This window comes from Hydractinia symbiolongicarpus, chromosome 8 (assembly GCF_029227915.1).
Source record: "Hydractinia symbiolongicarpus strain clone_291-10 chromosome 8, HSymV2.1, whole genome shotgun sequence".
NCBI lineage: Eukaryota > Metazoa > Cnidaria > Hydrozoa > Anthoathecata > Hydractiniidae > Hydractinia > Hydractinia symbiolongicarpus.
In genome coordinates this window covers 29,768,640-29,792,102 of record NC_079882.1, presented here as the reverse complement: position 1 = coordinate 29,792,102, position 23,463 = coordinate 29,768,640, and the positions used below count along the sequence as shown (strand labels likewise).

Genomic DNA, 23,463 nt, shown 5'->3' with positions numbered 1-23,463 from the left:
TGAAAATTTGAAAAATAACGCCAATAAAGGCTGAATAAGATGGGCGTCAGGTGTTAACTTAAAACACACGCAACAGAAGAAGTTAACGGATGCGTTAGAAATAGTTGTTTTTTAACATAAACAGAAAATGCGCAAAAAAGCAAAAAAAGTCAATAAAACGAGACAAGGTGCTGGGCAATTTTGCACTTTCTTTAACTGGCATTTTAGGGAAAGAAAATACAGCACATCACATTGTTTCTCTTATTTTTATCTTGGTTAAAGTATACTCTCTTACAAAACTAAACCTTCGAATTATATACAAAATCAAAACTTTAAAACATTGACAACTTTTAAAAAATATGCAGGAATCTATACTAAGAAGATATCGTAAATTTTGGATGGTATGCTTTTTTGGTATGTAGATGGTTGTGAGCGGTATTGTTAGCTGCAAGAAAAGCAGAGATATTTCGAGTTGATGTTTCGAGTTCTCTTTGAACTTTTTCAAGCTTTATGAAACTTTTTCTAGTCATTTCTTCAAACCTCGATAAGCCAGCTCTTGTTTGTATACCACGTAACTCATAATAACACTTTAATGCTTCGTGTAATCGAGTGTGAAGTTCGCAGAGCTGAAAAAGTTAATATATAATTATAAGATGTGCTTACATTTACGACTTAGAAAATGAAACGAATAATACAGAACGGTTTTAATAACATGATCTACACGGTATTTCAGCATCTGGTGATAGGGGAATAGGGCATAATAAGAGAAATCCTGTCTTAAACAACTAAGGTAATTAAGGTAAATAAGGTCAAATTAATTAAAAAAATCACAAAATTTTTTAGCTAATAACCAGACATTTTAAATGTACTTAAAATTTGCCTAACGAGATTACTTTTTAAGAGAAATTTTCTGCAAAGTAAATACTGCTATTTTAACGAATTCACAACATTTCCAAATAATGAAAATTTTTGTATATTTTTGGGGATTGTTTTGCAAATGGTACATATTGCGTAAAGTTCGCAAGATTCACAATAAAATTTTGTCAATAAAATATTGGGAATAATCAATCTCGTATACCAGATGCTGATACTTTAAGGTTCCTACATTTTCAAGAAGACTTGAGGTTTTCTACAGTTTTGTAAATTTAAAAAAGACACAAACGAAAAGAGAAGAGAATTTTATTTTAAGGAGGAGCTTTTGTTTTCCATATTTCTCTTGCACTCAAAAAAACTCAGCTCAACACAATGCTTAAGAAAAATTTATTCATGCAAAAACCTTATTTATCTCGAGATACATATAACGCGTCGTGCTGAGAATGTTGAAGAAATAAAGAAACAAATGTATTACAAGTATTTTCATTAGAAGGTTACAGAAAGACGAATTGTCTGAAGGTGTCTGAATACAAAAGAAACCAAGCATCGGTTAATGTTCCAATCCTCCCTCTACTCGCACTCTCTAAAATTAAACAGTTAAGAAAAAAAAAATTCTGTCTACCGTTTGTTTATCTTGTAATGCGTCTTGTGCTATGACAGCTTTCTCATATGTGTTGATGAAACTGTTTTTCTTACTGATGTGTTCGTTTTGAAGGTTGATGTATTGAATGGCTAATTCTTTGTTTTCTTGTAATGACATCTCCAAATTTTGCTAAACAAACAAAAATATGACAAACAGTACCACTTTTTTTCTTAATTAAAAGCAAACCAGCCTTTAAGTAAATAATAATCTCTATAATAATACCGTCGTCTGTCTGTCTCTGCGCGGACCCCCGCTGAGTTAGAAAATGATGTTGAGGCAACACGAATATCAAATGCGCCATATATTTATCCACTTTGTTGCGACGGTTAAATTTAAAGGACAGGCGAACCCGAGGATTTTTCCACGGGCAACGACGTATACGGGTATTATAATACCCGTATACGTATGTCCGTCCGTCTGTCACGCAAATTGGTAGCTTAGCTGCGCAGGTAGCGAGACGCACGCAATGCGGTATAAAAAGGACGGGCGAACCCATGGATTTTTCCACGGGCTAACGACTAGTATTTTGTAATTCGTGTACCCATAGATTTAACAAAAATGAAATAAAAACGAAAACTTGGGAACCGTAGTGGACAGGCTTACCTTCAGTTCCTCCCAAGATGCTGTGCGCTGCTCTGCTTGTAACTCATGTTGTTTCCTATGGTACATTGCACGTTCTAAAAAATATTAACAGTATTATGAAAATGAGAAGTGATAGAGATCAGGAAAATATAACAGCACATGAAATTGAATATTACTATTTTAACTAATCAGTAGTCATGAATAACACAATTACAGAACTGAGCAGCGACAGACAAAAGGCATTATATCTTTTAAGTCTTAAATAAAATTAAAAAAAGATTAAAGGAGCCGCCACTACTCGGGGTACCATTTTGCGCACAAACAGACAGAATACGGCTACTATATATGGAGAGTCAAGATATCGTTGGATTTGTTACAACCTACCTTGAACTTGCTGTAATGACTTCTTTAACTTCGATGACAGATCTTTTTCTGAATCAACTTGAAGATTAAGTTCAATCAGTTCCTCACTGTAAAAAAAACACGACAGAAATAATTAATAAATTAATCGTCAAAATGTCTGAGCGTAGCGTACTAATTTTCTACATGCTTACAACAAATCTAAAAAATCGCAAAGATGAGAACAGCGGAGTCTTCTTCACAAGTCAGCACTGAATACAACGATTTAGCTTTTATTTTTTATTTTATGGACCAAAAAAGAACAACTTCGCCTTCGTTCCACAAAAATCCTTGACTCAACAAATCTATCATATCTCTCTCACATTCTGTAGTCTTCCATACTTTTTTCAATCATTAAAGAAAAAAAATTGCTGCAAACTTAACACTGCGATTTCTGTTTTCATTCTTATAACATCAAATGTTGTGTTTGTTACATTCACTCAAACTGATGCCACCTACTTTAACTCGTCAATTGCACGTTCGTTTGACAATAACAACTTGTTCATCATCACACTGGATGATGCCATGTCGCATAATTTCTTGTTACATCCATCGGACATGTCTTCTTTGTCTTGCTGTCTCTGGCAGATATCGCTCAAATCAACCTGATGTTTAAGATTAAATGTTACCAAAATTTTTATTCTTTAAATTTCATTTAAAGCCTTCTTTACACTAGAAATAAGTTTCACATTCATTAAAAACTTATGTGTTAATAGAAATTCTTGATGAAACGAAATTTAAGGCGTTTATTAATTTACCTGCATGGGAAATTTTTCATAAAAAGTTTGATGAAAATAAGACTTCAATAAGAACATTTGGCAGTTGTTGAAAAAATTAACTCAAGCCGAATGCATACTGGTTGTTATAAAAATAAGTTTATGTAATGGAATACCTTCAACTTGTCTTCTTTTAGCAGCAGATCATTGAGTTGCGATGTAAGTATTTTCTCTTGTTCATTTCGTTTATGTTCAATTTGCAACAGCAATTTCTTGATTGCCTCGATTGCCTAAAAACATGAAATGTTAGAATGTCGGTGAGGAATCCAGTATCGTTGTTGTTTTTAAATATTTTTGCCAAATCAAAAACTCCTAAACGCTACAAGCTCAACCATTCGACGGATGCTGTCTCAAAAAACTAACGCCCTAATAACTATAACAATAATGTTTCTACAGAAAAAAACAGAATGAAAAACAGATGTCTGAAGTTTTATTTGGCACGCTTTACGAAAATAAATTGATGGTTAGGAATGCAATCAAATGAGACATAGATTTTAGATTGCACAATGATGAAACTATTAGTATGGCACCGGCTAAACAAATTATGATTTTTAGCGTAGTGTTTTTCCTGAACAACATGCAGTTTAAAGGAAAAGCATTTTTGGAAAGATTGTACCTTATACTACATCATAAAATAATCACACACAGGCAGATAGACACAAGGCAAAACAAACAGGCTGACCTTCAATCTTTCCATGCACTTCGAATCTAACTTTTCAACCTGAAAAAAAAATATTATATATACTATATAAACATATAGTTTAAACAAATTTCGTTATTAAAACAACAAGACGTATGATATACGCAAACAACCTCGCGAATAAAGTTTACAAAAAGCTGTCTATCAAATTGGGATTTTTGTTACGAAGTTAGACACGACATATTTTACTATTCAGATACGCAATAATATTTGTTACACACTTATTTTTCAAAATTGATTTGTGAGACCTTCCTGAACGGAAAATTCCTCGAACTTTTAATTTTCGATGGGTCCGTCTTGGGTGAACCGACTGACAGGAAGAAGAAAGACCACAAACCCACAAACCCCAAAATTTGCGAAATTCATTAATTCAGTTAATTCTGCCTACATTCACTTTTAAAAATTTTGGTGGAAACACTTTTATTTACTAGTTAGTTAAACAAGTGTTTTGAACACTTGTCTTATCTTTTTCAAAAAAGAAAAAAGAAAAAAAAAGTAAAAATAGTTACCAAGATGAGATTCGAACACACGACGACTCCCGTGTCGGTGCTCAGAGAGGCAAAAATTTCCATTCTTGTAGGACACATTTGCGTTTTAATACAAGCTCACGAGCTTGTAATAAATTACCAGCACAACAAGTAACCGACGAAGAATATTACCTGAGCGTTGACTTTAGCTAATATAGACTGAATTTCATGATCGGTTTTCAGAAGCTAGAACATATTCAGAAAATATTAAAGAGAATCTAAACGATTCGATTTCTTAGACTTTCTACCGTTCTAATCTCAAGAACTTTGCAGGATTTATCATGCATTCCAGGAGCGCAGGCTTCCGAAGGGAAGGAGAAAACTTTTTTAGAGTTTGAAAAACAGGTTAACTTTTTTTTACTTTTTCAGATATTTCTGTACATTTTTGTTTTCACGAAGCTAATATAAGAAAAATGACAATCTGCAAATCCCTATATTCTGATAGAATAGCGACTTTACAAAACAAGGACAGAGCCATCTACGACAGAGAAAATAATATAATTTTTCAATGCACATGTTCAGATCAGGGTATACTTTTCAAAAACAAAGTTGCCGCAAAGAGTCCGTGTTATGGTTTCGTCCTTAACATCAGAAGTGGCACGAGTTTCTCTTCATTTTGATCAAAAAGCTGAAGATCTTTCAAAAAATCAGAGATTGTGAAATTTTCAACAAAATTTTAAGCATCCCACGTAAATCAGGATAGTGTGAATGCATGAAAAGACAAACGTTTGCCTTGCCTAAGTTGCTTATAAGATTCTGCAGCAGGGTATACAGACGAGTGCCTTCACATGTCTATTAGATGCGATGAAACAAAATATTTATCTCACCTTTCCTCTTTTTCTCTCGGATTCTTCTTTCTTGAAATTAAAAGCTGCCATGTCAGCATTTATTCGAGCCTAAATAAAAGATGGATAAAAAATACTATCAGAATTGAATGAGGTTTTCTAGGTTGTTTTTTTCGACACGTCAACCTCGTCCGTCACCTTACATTCTGGCAGAAAATGATCTCATTAATTTATTTTTAGCTTTTTTAACGATTTTTGAGTTGATTCTCTTCCTTTGTGAGCTTGTTTCGTTTATATTATATAGGTCTTTTTTTTCGTTGAAAGATATTTATCTGTCCTCAAATAATTTTAACATTATTTTCATTTCCATTTTTTATTCCTCGGAAAAACATATTTACGGCAGGATTTTTTCCTATTCTAATGCGAGGATAAATCACTCAAATTTATTTATTTTTCTGATCACGGTACTTAAATTTCGATCACGGTACTTAAATTTCGATCACGGTACTTAAATTTCGATCACGGTACTTAAATGTCGATCACGGTACTTAAATGTCGATCACGGTACTTAAATTTCGATCACGGTACTTAAATTTCGATCACGGTACTTAAATTTCGATCACGGTACTTAAATTTCGATCACGGTACTTAAATTTCGATCACGGTACTTAAATTTCGATCACGGTACTTAAATTTCAATCACGGTACTTAAATTTCGATCACGGTACTTAAATTTCGATCACGGTACTTAAATTTCGATCACGGTACTTAAATTTCGATCACAGTACTTAAATTTCGATCACGGTACTTAAATTTCGATCACGGTACTTAAATTTCGATCACGGTACTTAAATTTCGATCACGGTACTTAAATTTCGATCACGGTACTTAAATTTCGATCACGGTACTTAAATTTCGATCACGGTACTTAAATTTCGAATTTGCGAAAATAATGCTCCAAAAAATTTACCCTGGTATGAAATGAAAAAAATGAATTGGTACCGTATTAGCAAAATAAGGAAATATTTTTTGTTTTGAGCACTCTCTTTTGAAATCAGGAACTTAACATGACGAATTATAAGTTGGCTACAATGACGATCTGTTTGTAACACCACCAGTTGACTTGTCCAGAACATTTACATTCGTGAAAGAGTCGCATCCACAAACCTGAAGAATCACTCGAGCATGATTTTCATCTTTGTTTTGTTTCTTCAACATTTCAGATTGAGTGATTAAATTCTCCTCAATTTCTGCAGCTTTCCCACGTGCCTGGTCCAGTTTTAGTAAAAGTTTTTCGTGGATCAATCGTGTTTGGTCTGTTTCTTCTTTGATCACCTGAAATCATACAGATGTCATACATTGAAAACATATTGACCAGTTTGTAAGGACCTTCACCATACTTAACAACTCAACAATGTGACATAAGTATGATGTTAACAAGATTAAAAATTAACGTAATATGTTTACCTTTTTTCGTTTTAAATTATAATTTACGTTCTATTTTCATTCAATTATAAAGTGTGCATCCAAAAAAAGTAAGCATTTTTGAAGCAATTATCATCTGTGAATCGCCATAATGCTATAAATACCTCATACCAACAATAGAATGTATTTAATGAAGTGTATTATCATCACTAACCTGAAGATCTTTGTGTACTTTATCTCTCTCGATAAGTGAACGTTTGACAGCCTTTGAGTCAGCAATTTTTTGCTTTTCACTAAAAGAATCAACAGTAAGAATAACATGTCGTAGACACTTGGATAAACCAACCATAATACCAAAGTTTAAAAAAGCTAATTGCACTTTCTTTAAAATAGTACAAAAATTACTAGCTGCACATGAAATCACCATAGAATAAGTTATTTCCTGGAGACTATTTTAACTGTCACTGGATTGAAAGAAATGAACTTTGTATGATAAGACTATCATACGGTGCATGATTACCACTCTTTTTATACAGTCAATATGAAGATATTTTCTTTTTAGAAAATGACGCTATTTTCATACAAAAAAATTGAGGAGATTTGAGGAGATTTTCAGGCATTTCTAAAATTGAGATCAATTTGAGAAGATTTTAAAGGTGATGTCACGAGTGAAGCACGAATTATTGCAGAACTGTAGTAATACGCTTTTTGAAATAGGTTGCGAAATCTTAACCTCTTTACCCGTCAGTGGCGAAACTCCCATGTGTTCGGACATGCAAACCTTAAAACAGCGAACCTACTGCTGTATTGCAACATATTTTGGACTCTCCTTCGTGCTCTCCGCCATCCTTTGAGAATTTTAACGCGTGAGTTTAATAATTTTAAAGTCACGCTGAAGAAGAGTCTTTTAAAAACAGACTTGTTACAAAAAACCAAATACAAAAAACAAAAGAATACCAGTTCTCTATTTTACGTCTAATATGTTTAATTTCATTCTCAGTACTTCTGCTGCTTTTTAAAAGTTGCTGAAGTTCCGTAGTTTCTTTTTTTAACTCATTCTCCAAATTTTTTGTCATACTTTGATAGGCTGTCATCTAAAAATATAAAAAATGTTTATAAAACAACATTGTTGATGCAAGGAGTAAAAAGCTTGAACTTAAAATGTAATTTAGTTCCCCCAATAGAGTGAAGCACTCTTGCTCGGACACTATGGGAAATTGACATGTAATGTGTTGCACCTTTAAGAGGCAGTCTTTTCGCTCCGCTTGTTTCAAGATTCCCTTTTCCTTTCCTTATGCCATTATTGAAGGTAAAGAAAGCTGAAGATTTTCAGAGCAACCTCTAAACATACACTGCAGATAAGGGTACATACATTCTAGAGTAGAGAGGAAGCGATGTGTTTTGAAAAGTAATAGGGAAAATATTCTTAAGCAAGTTTGTTTTCAATTGGATGAATTGCAGTAAATAAAAAGAATGAAATGTCAGATTATACCTGGCCAGATTTTTCCTTAGTAAGTTTCTCATTGTTCTTGCAAATTCTTTCATGCTTTAAAGTTTCTTCAGACATTTTGTCATTTAATTCTTCAAGCTATACATGCAGACAGGAAAAATTATTACACTCAGTTCAAGTGAAAGACAGGTTAACTTATGACTCTTAGAAAAAGGTTTGAACTGAAAATATTCCTTTTTACCGTTACCTAAAGATAAAACACTGAAATATCAGTAGTTTACATTCTATTTCGTAAAAGCGAATATTACCAATTAAGTTTCCTGTGCAGGAATAAACATATGAGAATATGACATAAAGGGATGCTTATATAAAAAAACATGCATACAGATGTTATTAAAAATTTCTCTGTTGAAGTATGCTATCCCCCAAAAACCCCAAACTATGGGTTTTATAGCGTTAGGAATTTACTCATTGTACTTATTTCAAATAACTGTTTTATTAGCAGAAAAGTGTTTACAGAACTAGTTCAGAAGCTATTGGAAAATTATACAGCTGTACACCATGTTATTTATATGTTGGTAAAAAAAAATGACATGAAGCATATGTACCTGTTCTTCCAAAAAAGTTTCTATTTCTTTAAATTTAATTAACTTTTTCTCTAAACAAATGAAATATGAATTAAAATACCAGTAGTGTGGAAAAAAAATACATAGCAAAAAAATACGTACCTAAATGTTCCCCTTCTTCTTCAGTCACAGTTATTTTTGTTTGCAAGTCAGATATATTTTCATTCATTCCTTCATGTTCTTCTTGTAATGCCAGGAGTTTACCACTAAAACAAAGAGATAACTTGTTTATTGAGACTAAAAAAATAATTTTCCCTGATGACCAGTTACAGAATATTCACAATAACAATTCGGTTTGAGATGAAGAAAAATACAAGATTAATTTTTGCAAGTCGCAATTTTTTGTCACCCAAATTTATTACAAATTCCTACGATTCAGGAATTATGGTTTTATTGTATTAACTTTCAGATAGGATTAAAAACAAAGAAGAATAAAATAATTATATAAAAGTTAACAAATTTTAAATTTCTTTGTGTTTCTTGGAAAATTGGAAATAATCGTGACAAAATGTATTTTTCAGACAATTTTATTCCATAAGCACATATTTTTATAAATAGGCATTCCTCAAACACTTCACAAGCACAAAATTGTAAGGGATGATACACTTTAGGTGGTAAATCGTGATAAGCTGTAATACCATAAAAAAAACTGATTGAGGCTATAATGGTAACATCATTTCACACTTGCATAACTTTTTGGGTACAGTCCTCAAAAATCTTTATTTTTAACATCACAATAACCAACATAATTATAGTGTGTATTTTCATGCTAAGTGACGTTTCATTGTAATCGGATTAAAATTCATCTTAGTTTTGCTATTGTCAATAAATATTGGTCAACAAAATTTAAACAATCACCACCACTTGCAGATATTGTCAGATTTTAATGGAAAACCTGCACTGATATTTTTCCTACTTTGGAATACGTAAATAGTCTTGTTATCTTTGTATTTTATACAGCAGTTGAAGGTATCAGATGTTATAGTAAGAAAAGCTTTCAATGAGTTGCACTTTCAAACATGTCTGACTTAATGAGATTTATGAAAAAAATCAATTTTTGTGGTAAGTTACACTAATATAATACATCATTTATGGTTACACAAAATAACAGTCTGTTCAGTCAAACAAAGTCCACAATCGTGTTTTTACTTTTGTTTAATATAAAAAATTCCTTCAGTAAAAATCTTCAGTAAAATCTCTTTATATAATCTGTCTTGTAGCTTAAGAAGACATTATAACATTATGGCAGAGAGACATAAAACACTTTTTTACAATTTCAAGATGTACGAATTATTTAGCCTCGTTATGTTGATATCTACCTTGCTGTGCGCCATCGAATAACACATGCTAATTCTGGATGTCCTATTAAACCTGCTTATTGTCTGTCCAATATACTCATAATGATGTGGTTATCACCTACACTTTGAACAGCTATGAAGAAACTTTTTTAACTTTATTCTGACCACCTTTTAGGAACTTTCAAGCGGTCTCATATACATTTTGATTGAGAAACACTATTAATTCGAATTCGTTAGGGTGTTGGGATCTCATGAAAAAAATAAGTTTACGGAAAAAGATATGACGAAGATATGCTAACTCACAAGAAATGGACATTTTGACCTAATAAAACTGTTAGTTGTCACTATTTGTTAAATAATTACATTTTTTGACGTCACACATAATATGTGATTGCTAAAATGCCAGAATTTCACTTTACACAACATCAACATTCAATTTTTCATTGTGTTAGCACTCCTGACTACACATTCAGGCTTTTTACATTTCACTAAAAAGATCATTTTGTTTTACAATTTAAACAATACTTAATTTTATTCTGTTACCTTATTTCCAACAGCAAAAATGTATTACTCCAAAATTGCTGAATTCTAAATTTTCTGTCAGAACTGTTGATAAAATTTGTTTTTGCATCATGCTACATGTGCTGAATTCTTAATTTTGTGTTAGAACTGTTGATAACATTTGTTCTTGCATCATGCTATAGGCAATGCTATCAGTTTAGTAGAAGAGTTATTTGTTTAACAAAAGGAATCACTGAAGACACAAGGCTTGTTTTCCTATATTGCACTTATTAATATAATCATTATTTCTGTACCACAGGGGAGCAAATGCTTTTTAGAATGCTACTTAATTTCCAATTCTTTTTTTATAATTTCCACAAAAATATTTTTAACTAAACTTTACACAGCATGCAACACAGTATCATATCTCGAAGGTTGATGAAATAGAGCAAACAAAACATTAAAATCTAACTAGCAAAAACGTTTAGAATAACCTAGGTCTTACAAAAATTGGGACCATAGATCATAATCGCATGGTTATGAACAAAAGAATCTCAATCTGTTATTAATTCACCCTTAAAACATTTATTAAGCTTAACCTTAGTATGATCATATCTTTTAAACCAATACATTTTTATTCTGCTCAAAATGAAAACAAAATTAACTTACAGTGATGAATTTAACTCATTTGACAGAGATAAAATTCTCTCGGCTAGCATCCTTTGTTCATGATCAGCTTGTCGTTTTTTTTGTTCAAATTCACGCTCAGTTTTAGCAAGTTTCTGTTTAGTATCTTTTAGCTCCTTATCTGTGTCATCTTGTTTCTTCTGAATTATTGCCATAGCCTCCTTTTCAAGATTAAGTTTATCTTCTATTAGAGGACTAAACCAAAACAAAAACATTACATGTTAATACAAGCTGTTCATCAAGTTAAAAAATCCAATCTTATCTATCTTATCTTATGATTTAAATTGAACGCTTTAGTCTGCCAAGTTTTATGTGACTAAATTTATCTGGAGTATAAAAATCATAAAATGTTATATTACGCAGCAAAACACATGCATCATTTCTATTATGGTAAAAGGTTTATATGGCCAAATCATAAAATATTATGTATAAAATAGTACGTATCCTTGCGTGACCCAACAACCAATTTTCCTTCTTTTTAATAATTTCAAAAATAAAATGCTTCACAAGTGTCAATTTTCTAAACACTGTTTAATTTATTCAGTAAAATAAATACTTTGTTATCTTTACCTTGCACATTTAACTGGTGGCATTTTGTTTTTGTTAAATGTTGTATTGAAAAATAAAAAGTATACTTCTGTACAAATGTTTCTAATGTTTTTTATTGAGATTGATTATGTTTTCCTTTCATGCATGCACTTCCAGAAAAGCACCATTCATATTTAGCTGGTTTTTACTTTCTGCTTCAATTCCACCAAAAATCTGTTGTATTCTCTCAAACATAGAAAACACAACTAGTAGGCAAGATCTATGTGATTTTTTAATGTCAGCTACTGCAGAAAGTTTGAACAACCTTCTACACCTATAACAACAATCTTAATCAAACTATGATTAAAATTTAGGATACAGATCCCACAAAGACATTATGTGTTTCAGCATCCTGTGGTAATAACCTACATATTTTCACCCACCTGCATAGTTTCAAAAACCTGTTTTAGATATCTTTGTGAAAATCTGAACTATAACTTGTCTTGATAAGTTTTTAGAATCTTCAATAGTTTTAAGTCCATACTTTTTATCAGTATTTTATAAAATGCCAATGTTAAAACGAACCTGTTTTCTTTGACAAAGTTAATTTCTTCTGTAATCTTGTTATTGCCGATTTCTAAAATGATGTAAGAACAAACTGTAAATTTTGTTTTGCTGCCTTTTTAGAAAATTCTTTAAAAAAATCAAAAAAATTAATTCATGAAGTTACTATTTTTGAATTTAAGTGGAAATGAATAGGAGAGCCTTAAGCTTAGTTTTCAAAAACCTATTTCTTGTTGTGCAACAGTTGTAAACAGTCTCTGTTACAACTTCAGTACAAATGCATGTTGATCAACAGAAGCAAAGCAAGAGATTCAAAATCGCTCCTTTCTAGCATTTATTGATAATTAACTTGTGCAAAAAATTAAAATAATCTAATGAAAGGATCTAGAGATCAGCTGTGATGAATGTAGATAAGAATGCAAGAAATCTATCTTAGCTAATTTCAGACCATTTTAGGTCCGTTGCCAGTAACTAGATTTTACAAGACTAAATGAAATATGTAGATAATGGTCTGAGATTGTCCACAAATTTTGTCCTAATTCATCGTATTATAAATCATCTTATAAATTTGTTTTATTTGTCTTGACTCTTTCATACGAGACGATTTCGACAAAAAATTGTCTCCTGATTTATATTAGACGATTTTTTAATTGTCTTAATTTTAATTATAAGAACACAATGAGACAAATTCGTCTTATATGGGTCTTATTAACCGGACAAAATTTGTGGACGATCCCTAATGGTTATTTTTAGAGATAACTCAAAAACCCTATCTTGGGGTCAAGTTTTGGGGGTTTTGGCCAAAACGGCACTATTTAGATTTTTTTATACAAATCTAAATATGTCACTTTTCAAGCAAAGCAGAAAAGCTGTGACAGACAGACGGACACTAATTTATAGGTCACTTTGCTATCGCATGTGACCAATTAAATGTTTGCCTATAAAAGTGTTAAATTAAAACATGTGTGACCACAGCCTTTCTATCATTCATATGCTTAAAATGAAAAATAACATTAAATAAACTAACGAACCTGCTACTCTAACTTTTTCTATTAGTCTTGCTTCAACACGACCTTGATATGCACAATGCCACTTTAACTCTTGAACATTATAAGCACATCTTTCGTGTTCTAAGGACAAGTATAAAAACATAAATATCATATGTATGAATTATTTAACTGTATTATTCAATAAGGGCTGTGGAAAAATCCACTTATGCAAAATAGAAATAAAAAAGATCAGTCCTTTAAATTTTGATGACTGGCGACTTGAAAAAAATGAACTATTACATAAAATATAATTGTTTAGCATGCAACACCCATAGTATGGTCAATACAGTGTAAACTTTTCAACTTAATTTTTAATTTATAGGTGTTATGTATTTGATAGATAACATTGAACACCTTATATAATAGATTCACACAGACCTTTTTGAATTGCATCGGGAAGCTCATGTATTCGTTTATATGCATGTGCATCAACTTTTTGCTGCAACAATTTTGTCCTACTTTGCTCTATATACAATAGTTTTTCTGTATTACTCCTATCTTCTTCGATTCGTTGCAGAAGATTGGACACATTTTGCACAACATGCTTCTGAGTTATAGCTATATCTGTCAGCTTTTCATCATTAACTGGACTGATGCTTTTACACTTTCCAGTTGGATTGATAATTTCCGTATCGAAGACCTGAATAAGATAAATTATGTACATAACCATAAAAAAATAATTGCCTTGAGCAGTTACAAGAAACTAAAAGTCAATTTCTAAATAAATAAATTAGAATCAATACTTGGTCAACCACCCATCAAAGTTATAGCTAGAAAAAGGGGACAAAAATAAAAACAAAAAGTTATGTTCTCAATTAAACTATACAATTTTGGGCAAAATATCTACATCATTTATAAAGCACAAAATTTCATGTTGTAAGCAACTTAGGTCAGATCTTAAGTTCCTTATATTTTAGTCTTGATTTTATTCAATTAATTTCCATAATGTAAGAAGAGAAAAGAAGAAAAGAGGTTATATTTTGGTAAAATATAGTTCTTGATAATAAACTGTGTGCAATGGCAAGTGTTTATTGCACTTGCTTTTTATTGCAGTTTTCTTTTGTTTTGAAAGTGTTTTATTTTCTATTTCGGGTTTTTTTGTACAGATCTGCCTACCTGTGAGCAAATTTAAAAACTGAGGTTTTTAATTAAAAACGCAAATATAATAATTAACCCCTGTCTAAGCAAGTTTCATTAATTCATGGTAACAGGCAGGGGTGACCTTTTATATTGAAAGAAGAAGGGCTTCTAGAAATGGAAGACAATTCCCTCGAGATTGATATGCATAAAAAAAACAGATAACATCATAACCTCCAAAGCAGCTCCACTCCTGATTGGTTCCAAATTAAATTTTGGGGTGATCAATTCAGTTTCGTTAAACTTCAGAATCTTTTCCTCAAGTTGGTCTGTATATGTAAAAGAAGGTAAGGTTACCAAATTTCAAAAAAATAAAAATTTGAATAAAACCTTATTCCTGGAAAAGGCACATAATTATTGCAAATTTTGAAAATCTATGAAAATTCATTACCTTGTTATATTATTATTGTGCTGATATGGTTCACTTACATTTTGGCATTAAGGCATGTTGGAGGATGGCTCATATTGTAAAGATGTTTTGAAAAAAATAAAAGAGTCTGGTTGTCAATGTACTCATTCTCAAAGCAAAGAATCTGGTTGTCAATGTACTCATTCTCAAAGCAAAGATGAACATGCACATTAAATGTTGATTTTTTTACTTTCCTATTCGTATTATTTCTATGGGTTTTTTTTGGTTTTTTATAAGTTGTTATAGGTACATTAACTTTCATTGTTCTAATTTGTGATCGTTATTCTTGAGCCTTGTTAGTTTGAGAAAAAATTTAATTCCAACCTTGTAATGTTTTGTGATGCACTGAGAGCATTCTTTGCCATTCTTCAAGACTTTCTTTCACTTTTGACAAATTTACATTTGCTTTGTTTATACAAGTAAATGCATGACTAGTGAAATCACAACTTTTATGACTAAATGGTCTTGAATGGTCATTTCCATCTGAAAATGATTTACTTGTTATTGATAATGCTGAAAAATATAATAAAAAGCATTAGTATTTTCAAATCAGCAGAAAGAAAGACATATGGTGACTGCACCATCACAAAAGCCAAATTTGTTGGAGTGATTACAAACTTCTTATGTTGTTTTATTTTGTACATAACTAAAAAATTCGACTTGTTATTTTCTTCTTTATCCTTTTCAAAGCTTTAATTGAACTTATGTATTTGTAATGTATTTGCTTACTTCAAGAAATAGGGACTGTTTTGTCTCTTTCTGTACACACTTAAATACTAAAGCATTTTTTAAGGCATTAATTCTTATTTTTTAGGTGGTACTTCACTACAAGCTTTACTTTAGATGGAAAATTTAGTGCTAAATCTCCTTTGATGCCTCAATGAATTTTAATAATCTTTAATGCTCCTTAATAAACGTTCTCCACAGCAAACGTAAAAATCTTTTGATAAGTCATGCACCTTCTTCTTGCTTGTGTTATATATTGCTTTTAGCTGTCATTAGTATTTCATGCATCCACTCTTTGCACAAATGGTTAAAGCCACTAAACTTCTTTTTAAAGGTTTATGATCCTGTTTTGTGGTTTTATCATTTTAGTGTAATTTATAAGTTCCTTAACATGTTGTTTTAACAGATGTACAATGAAATGCTAGGTTCCTATAAAATCATATGATGTATGAACAAACTGCACATCTTTTACCAGAAATGACTGTACTTACTTGAAAGCATGGCTAACCAGGCTCATGAATTGGCAGGTTTGACATTATTTCTTATCTACAAAAAAATAAAAATAAATAAAAGGCTTTTCTTTTAATTTCCGATTTTTATACCTCTCCTAGTGGAATGTTACTTAATATTTTTTTTCTAACCACTAGACAATATTTTCCAAAACAAGCATTAGGAATAAAACATTAGACCTAAGGTAAAGAAAATCAAATTATGGTCAAGAACATTTTACTGTGGCTACAGTACTGGAATTAGTGCACCTAAAATCACAGACCGTGTATCATGTGCTAGACACATGATTCACAATACTGTCATAATGATATATCAGGAATGTTATATCGCAATCTTAACGACAGTACCACGCATTACTATGTGCATTTTGTATCAAATAAATAACAAAAAAATTTGCAGTTAGCAAATATATCAAGAGAGAAATATTAAATTATTCAAAGTAACATCTAATGTTTAAGGGATAAAAAAACCTTTTAGCCCTTAAAATTAACGTTGTTAAAATACAAAATGTTGCAGTTGTGTTTATAAAAAACTATTGGCAGAAAAGTTTTCAGAATGTATTTCATTTTTTATTATTTTCACAACACACAATTTAAAATTTGCAAAGTTGATTTTACAAGTTTCAAAATTAATTTCCAAAGACCTGAATGCTTTATTCTATTCTTAATCTTTTCTTCACACCTGTTAATGTGAGCATAATGAGTTAATACTAGCAATTAAAGTATTTCACAATATTGTTCTGGAAAATTAAATATTTTTATTACTATAGTTAGCTCATGGTCGTGAAGGACGTGAAAGTTATATCCGGGGAAGAGTATGTTTCCCAGAATAGGTTGCTGGTTTGTGATATTATCTTGAAGAGTTTAAAAAATCCAAGGGAAAGTACAGGCCCCGTTGTAAAGTCTGGAAGCTGAAGGAAGAGATTGTACAGCAAGACAATTTAGTGCAAAAGTTCAGAAGTTAGCCCACAATGGTCAGTGTGATAGTGACAATGTTGAAAGTACTTGGACGAATCGTCTTCTAGAAGCTATTGATGATACCTGTGGGTGGACGAAAGGACCAGCTAGACATACACAGACCTGGTGGTGGAATAATGAGGTTGACCAGTGCATAAAGGAAAAGAGGAAACTTTGGAAAGAGTGGAAGTCAGGTGGTAGTAAAAATATTTACTTAGAACCTAAGCGTTGTGCTTATACAGCAGTGTATAAGGCAAAATCAGAAGCAGAGAGAAACAGAATTGCAGATGTGTTAAGAAGGGAAGACAAGCGCAATAAGGTGTTCAAGATAGCAAAGCAAATGAAGAAGATTAATCACGATGTTGTAGGTGAGAAGTGTATACGTAATGATGAAGGAAGATACCTTCATCATTGGCTATCACAGAGGAGAAGAAAAGGGTAGCTTGGAAGAATTATTTTCAGAGGTTGCTTAACACTGAGTTGGATTGGGATGAGGATAATTTGTCTGATGATGTTGTTGTAGAAGGGCCAGCTATGCAGATCAAGACATAATGGGTAGTGAAGGCTATTAGGCAATTGAAGATTGGCAAAGCTGCAGGAGTATCAGGTATTGTTGCAGAGAGAATAAAAGCATCTGGATATATTGGAGTTGAGCTTATTACAAGTCTTGCTAATCAGATTATAACGGATGGTGCTATTCCGAGTGAGTGGCAGTCGAGTGTAATAGTGAATTGTTTCAAGGGCAAGGGTGATGCATTAGAAAGAGGTAACTATAAAGGCTTGAAGTTGGTTGATCAAGTAATGAAAGTTATTGAAAGAGTGATCAATAAGTTACTTAGAGAAAAAATTGATATAGATAAGATGCAATTTGGTTTTGTTCCAGGGCGTGGCACTACAGATGCAATATTTTTACTCAGAAAGCTTCAGGAAAAGTATTTAGGAAAGAGAAAGAATCTCTATTTTGCCTTTGTAGATTTAGAGAAACCTTTTGATAGAGTGCCACGTAGAGTTATTTGGTGGGCTATGAGAAAATTAGGTGTGGATGAGTTGCTAGTTACAATGGTACAGTCTATGTACAGCAATGCTAGAAGTCGTGTCAGGATTAACGATTCACTTAGTGATGAATTTAGTGTAAATGTTGGTGTACATCAGGGTTCTGTACTTAGCCCTTTGTTGTTTGTTCTAGTCTTAGAAGCGCTGTCGATGGAGTTTAGAACAGGTTGTCCATGGGAGTTATTGTATGCAGATGATTTGGTTCTCATAGAAGAGTCGATGAAAGAATTAGTTGAAAAGTTTGAGAAGTGGAAGAAAGGACTAGAAGAGAAAGGGCTGAAGGTAAACACAGCAAAGTCTAAAGTCATGATAAGTAGCATTGCAGCCAAGTGTGACCTTGTAGTTGGAAAGTGGCCTTGTGGAGTTTGCAGGAAAGGGGTTGGTAGTAACTCAATTTTTTGTCAGACTTGCAAGCATTGGGTACATAAGAAGTGCAGTAGTATTAGTGGAAGGTTAAGAGCTGGCATACAGTTTGTATGCAAGCGTTGCAAAGGTTAGATTATAGAGAATAAAGTATTTCCAGCTTTAATGATGTACAACAGTGGCTCGTTAGAGATAGTTAAGAACTTCTGTTACTTAGGTGATATGTTGGGCAGTGAAGGGGGTGTTGGAAGAAGTGTTACTTGCAGGATAGGTTCTGCTTGGAAAAAGTTTAGAGAGTTACTTCCTTTATTGACTAGCAGAGTCCTGTCAATTGAGGTAAAAGGTAGGTTGTATGAGGCCTGTGTAAGAAGTGTTATGTTGTACGGTAGTGAGACATGGGCAGTGAAGCAGGAAGATCTTGACCGTTTAGAAAGGAATAATATGGTTAGGTGGATGTGTAATGCCAGTCTGAGAGACAGAAAGAGTTCAGATGAGCTAAGAAGCAGGCTAAGTCTCCGTAGAATTATGTTATCCAGATAAGAAGATTGAATTGGCTGGGGCACTTGGAAAGAATGGAGGAGGATAATTGGGTAAGAAAGTGTAGAGACTTGATAGTTCCTGGGGCAAAGCCCAGAGGCAGACCAAGAAAGACTTGGCAGGAGGTTATAAGGACAGACTTGATAGAGAGGAAGTTGAGTTTAGATCTAACACAGTCTAGATCAGATTGGAAGAGGGTCATTAATATACCCCGTTCAACCCATGGTAGCATAGAAAACGGACATTAAGCCGAGAATGATGAATGATGATGATGATGATGATTTCCCCAAAAAATAAATCTGTCTTTGAAAACAGGAAACTTTAAACTTTACAAAAGAGAAAAATAACCATGAAATCAGGGGTCATCTACAAATTTTGTATGACATTTTATACGAATATATACGAATTTAAATGATTATAATTCGTATAAAAATGGTATACAATTCGTATAGTGTTAATTAGTTATACAGTTTTTTTTTCCTTCTTAAACTTTAAAAATGCAATCTAACGAAGCATTTCTATCACCGCTTTTTGTTTTTAAACTTTAAAAATGCGATCTAACGAAGCATTTCTATCGCCTTTCTTCGTTTTTAAATTTTTAAAACGCAATCTAAAAAAGTATTTCTATCACCACTTTTCGTTCTTAAATTTTTAAAACGCGATTTTAAAAAACATTTCTATCTAAAAAACCCATACGCATTTAATTATAAAAACTCAAACAAATTTTTTTTAAAAACTCATATATATACGTATTTAATAAAATCTGTAACAAATTTTTTTTGAAAAAAAAACATACACATCTAATTAAAAAAGGATTTTTGTTTTAATTTAAAACTCATACGAAGTTAAAACTCATACAAATTTTTTTAAATACTCATACAAATTTTTTTAACACGAATTGCTACAAATTTTGTAGATGACCCCTTACGAAAACAATAATTATCCCTTTTTTCCCCAAACGTAAATATACGTCGTTGGGTTATTGCGAAAGATCACACAACGTATATATACGTGATTGGGACCCAACCTGTTAAGTGAAAGAAATAGAAACTGGCTATAAACTAAAATCAATACAAAAAATGAGCAATTGATCATGTTTCATGGCTAAATTAAATGGTCTGTCTGGCCAAGGTTGAATGTCTAAAAGCAGCTTCTTTTTAGAACCAACATGGAATTGCAAATATTTCTTCTGAAAAAAATGATACATAAATCCTACTTCTTTTCACTACTTATTTTTCAATTTGTATCTGGCCGTCAAGGTGAACGGATGTCTGGATCAAGTTAGCCAAAATACAGAAAATACTAAAAGGGCGTTTTAATCTTAAAATGTTTACTGAGCAGCAACTGCAGCAATTAAACAAGAAAGAAATTATTACTCTCTTCTTGAGCAATCAAAAAGAAAATGAAAAGGTTACAGAAATACTTGAAATAACAAGAAAGATGGAAAAACGGATTGAAATCCTAGAATCACACTTAGCTGTCTCACAAACAACATCTAACATTCTACTTTTATGTGTGCAAAAAACCCTATCATTAAGTCTAACATCCAAGAAAGATATAAAAGATATCGTAATAGGATTGTATCCTTGTGTCGAACCAGTAAGAAGAATTACTATTCTGATTATTTCAAAAAAAACATCCAGAATATTGGTAACATTTGGAAAGGTATAAGGTCCTTAATCTCTTCTAGTAGTCGCAATGAATCTAATTTAATCTCACTTAACATTAATAAATCTATAACCACAGATCCCTTAACTGTAGCCAATACTTTCAACAACTTTTTTTCTTCTGTCGCAACAAACCTTCGCAAGAAAATTCCTCACACACCTAAAAACTTTAATCAGTTTCTAAAAAACAGTGTACCCAATTCAATGTTCCTGTCACCCACCACTCCAGAGGAGATTTTGAAATATTTATCTACTATAAACTCTAAAAAGTCCAGTGGTCCATCAAGTATTCCTTATAATGTTTTGAGTCTTATTAAAAATGAAATTGCTTGTCCCTTATCTAAAATTATTAATCTCTCATTTACCTTAGGTGTTTTTCCAACTCAACTTAAATTAACTAAAGTCATCCCTATTCACAAGAAAGAATCCAAACTCGACTGCACAAACTATAGACCAATCTCATTGTTATCAAATATTGACAAAATTTTTGAGAAACTGATTCATGATAGACTTTATAAGTTCCTTAACAAAAACAAGGTCCTATATTCACAACAGTTTGGCTTTAGAAAAAACTATTGCACTTCACAAACCTTGCTTAACATGATTCAAAAAATTGCTGACAACCTAGACAAAGGTAATTATGTTTGTGGAATTTTCGTAGATCTCCAAAAAGCTTTCGATACTGTTGACCATGAAATCTTATTGAAAAAATTGTTTCATTATGGCGTTAGAGGTAATGTCTTAAATTTATTAAAATCCTATCTTTCTGACCGTGATCAGTTTGTCTCCATTAAAGGTATTTTCTCAAATAAGGTATTTATGAAGCATGGTGTTCCTCAAGGATCTGTACTTGGCCCACTTCTTTTCTTGCTCTATATTAATGACTTACACGAAGCAACAAAATTTTCCCTAGTTCATCACTTTGCTGACGATACAAACTTGCTGCATTTTAATCCCTCATTGAAATCCCTCGTCAAAAAAGTCAATCTTGATCTTAGATTCCTCTGGCACTGGCTCAGTGCTAACAAAATATCTCTTAATGCTAGTAAAACGGAATATATACTCTTTAGACATCCCTCTAAACCCTTTAACTGTGAAGTTAAGCTTTCTATTGGTGGTCAAAAGGTTTTTCCTAGTGAAACTATAAAATATCTTGGTGTACTGCTTGATTCTAACCTAGGATGGAAGTCCCAGATTAATTCAGTTGCAACCAAATTGAAAAAGGTTAATGGAATCATTGCAAAAATAAGACATTATGTGCCAATGGATGTTCTTCTGTCAGTTTATAATGCTCTTTTCCACTCAAATCTAAATTATTGCGCCCAAGTCTGGGGTCAGTCCATAAGTTTACAAGTGAACCGAATCACTGTCCTTCAAAATTGTGCTTTACGTCTTATGAATTTTGCCAACCATAGAACAAATGCAAACCAATATTATAAAGATTTAGGCATCCTTAAATTCACAGATACTGTGAAACTGCAAAATGTATTATTTATTTATAATTTATTTCACAACAATCTACCTGTTCCTCTGATTGGTACCTTTTTAATTGACTTCTCTCACTCTCATAATACTCGTGCTAACAGCCTAGGCCTTATAAATTTGCTTGCTGTTCGTACTTCTGCATTTGGTTTGAAATCCATTAGGCATCAAAGTGTCCTATCATGGTCTAGTTGTCAGAATACCTTACCTGAAATAAGACTTTTAGATCTCCCTTTGCATAGACTTAAATCTCTAATAAAGCATACATTGTTGTCTAATTATGTTTAATTTATATATACCTAAAATTACTATTGTTCACAATCACTTTCACACCACTTTTTTCTTTGGGTTTGCAATTGCAATATTTTTCACATTTTTTCGCTTGTCTGTCTTGTTTTGTAGTGTTTGTGGCGCCGTAGATTAGTGGTTATAGCTCTCGTACTCTGTGCGGGAGACCGGGGTTCGATTCCTCTTGACGGCGATTCAACATGGGTGAGTGAATGTTACCATAGCCCCGGGTTAACCCAAGCCATGTGAGGGAAATTGGGAAGATGGCACACTGTGTGGGCCGTTGGATGTTGCTGGGAGTTGTCTAGTAGAGCGCGGGCTCTAATTGGGTCTGCGTAGCTCAAAATGAGCATTAAATACTCTAGGACTCTCCATCTACGCCATGGCCCCTCCTGGAAATAATAGACAGGGTATATCCCTCGATATTTGTGAGGCTAGCCATGTAAAATATGCACATCTATCTATCTATCTATCTAGTGTTGTCTGTGTAAGTTGTGTGTTTTGTATTGTCCACGGTGGCTGTCATACTTCGAGCTCTGCTAACTTTGGCAGTTTCCGGGGTTTACTAGGGCAAAATTTTTAATTAATAATGTATATTTATCTTCTAGTAAACTGAAATATATGTTTATTTCATTCATTCATTCAGGGGTAGCCGTGTGTCGCAGCTGTGTTATTTAGCTACATCTGTCCACCCACTCAAAACCATGAAATTTGATTAAAGACCTTTATTTTTACAGCTAGCCTGCCAGTTATACCTAGTTATATACTCCAAAAAACACCTTTTTTTTTAGGACATTCTTACCGCAATAAAAGTATCATGAGTTCAAGTTTTTAACAAAAGTTTGAATGCATCGTCGTAATTCCGTCTACCATGTTTTGTTTTGGCAGCAACCAAGGACGGACTGATAATCATATTAATCGGGATATTGTTCCGATAATATCG

At 32.4% G+C, this 23,463-nt stretch overlaps 1 protein-coding gene across 1 annotated transcript; it reads right to left on the bottom strand.

Moving 5' to 3' along the window:
* Window positions 1-231: 231 nt before the first annotated feature.
* Window positions 232-23,418, bottom strand: LOC130655744 (coiled-coil domain-containing protein 178-like). The gene is made up of 23 exons (XM_057458532.1): window positions 23,323-23,418; window positions 16,156-16,210; window positions 15,263-15,451; window positions 14,704-14,798; window positions 13,771-14,032; window positions 13,375-13,473; window positions 12,365-12,416; window positions 11,234-11,446; window positions 8,868-8,971; window positions 8,748-8,797; window positions 8,182-8,277; window positions 7,647-7,783; window positions 6,904-6,982; window positions 6,432-6,599; window positions 5,307-5,375; window positions 4,612-4,665; window positions 3,935-3,973; window positions 3,369-3,482; window positions 2,936-3,081; window positions 2,462-2,547; window positions 2,099-2,172; window positions 1,475-1,624; window positions 232-605 (listed from the first exon to the last, which is right to left on the bottom strand). Exons 2-23 carry the CDS (start codon window positions 16,163-16,165, stop codon window positions 354-356), a joined length of 2,538 nt encoding a protein of 845 aa, XP_057314515.1. The 5' UTR covers window positions 16,166-16,210; window positions 23,323-23,418; the 3' UTR covers window positions 232-353.
* Window positions 23,419-23,463: the final 45 nt, after the last annotated feature.

What these genes read in the sequence shown, in the direction of transcription:
- LOC130655744 (XM_057458532.1), bottom strand. An exon ending in CCGAGAGAAAAAGAGGAAAG is followed by an intron (nt 4,666 to 5,306) that starts GTGAGATAAATA and finishes AATATGTTCTAG; the next exon opens with CTTCTGAAAACCGATCATGA. An exon ending in CATTACAAGATAAACAAACG is followed by an intron (nt 606 to 1,474) that starts GTAGACAGAATT and finishes TAACTTTTTCAG; the next exon opens with CTCTGCGAACTTCACACTCG.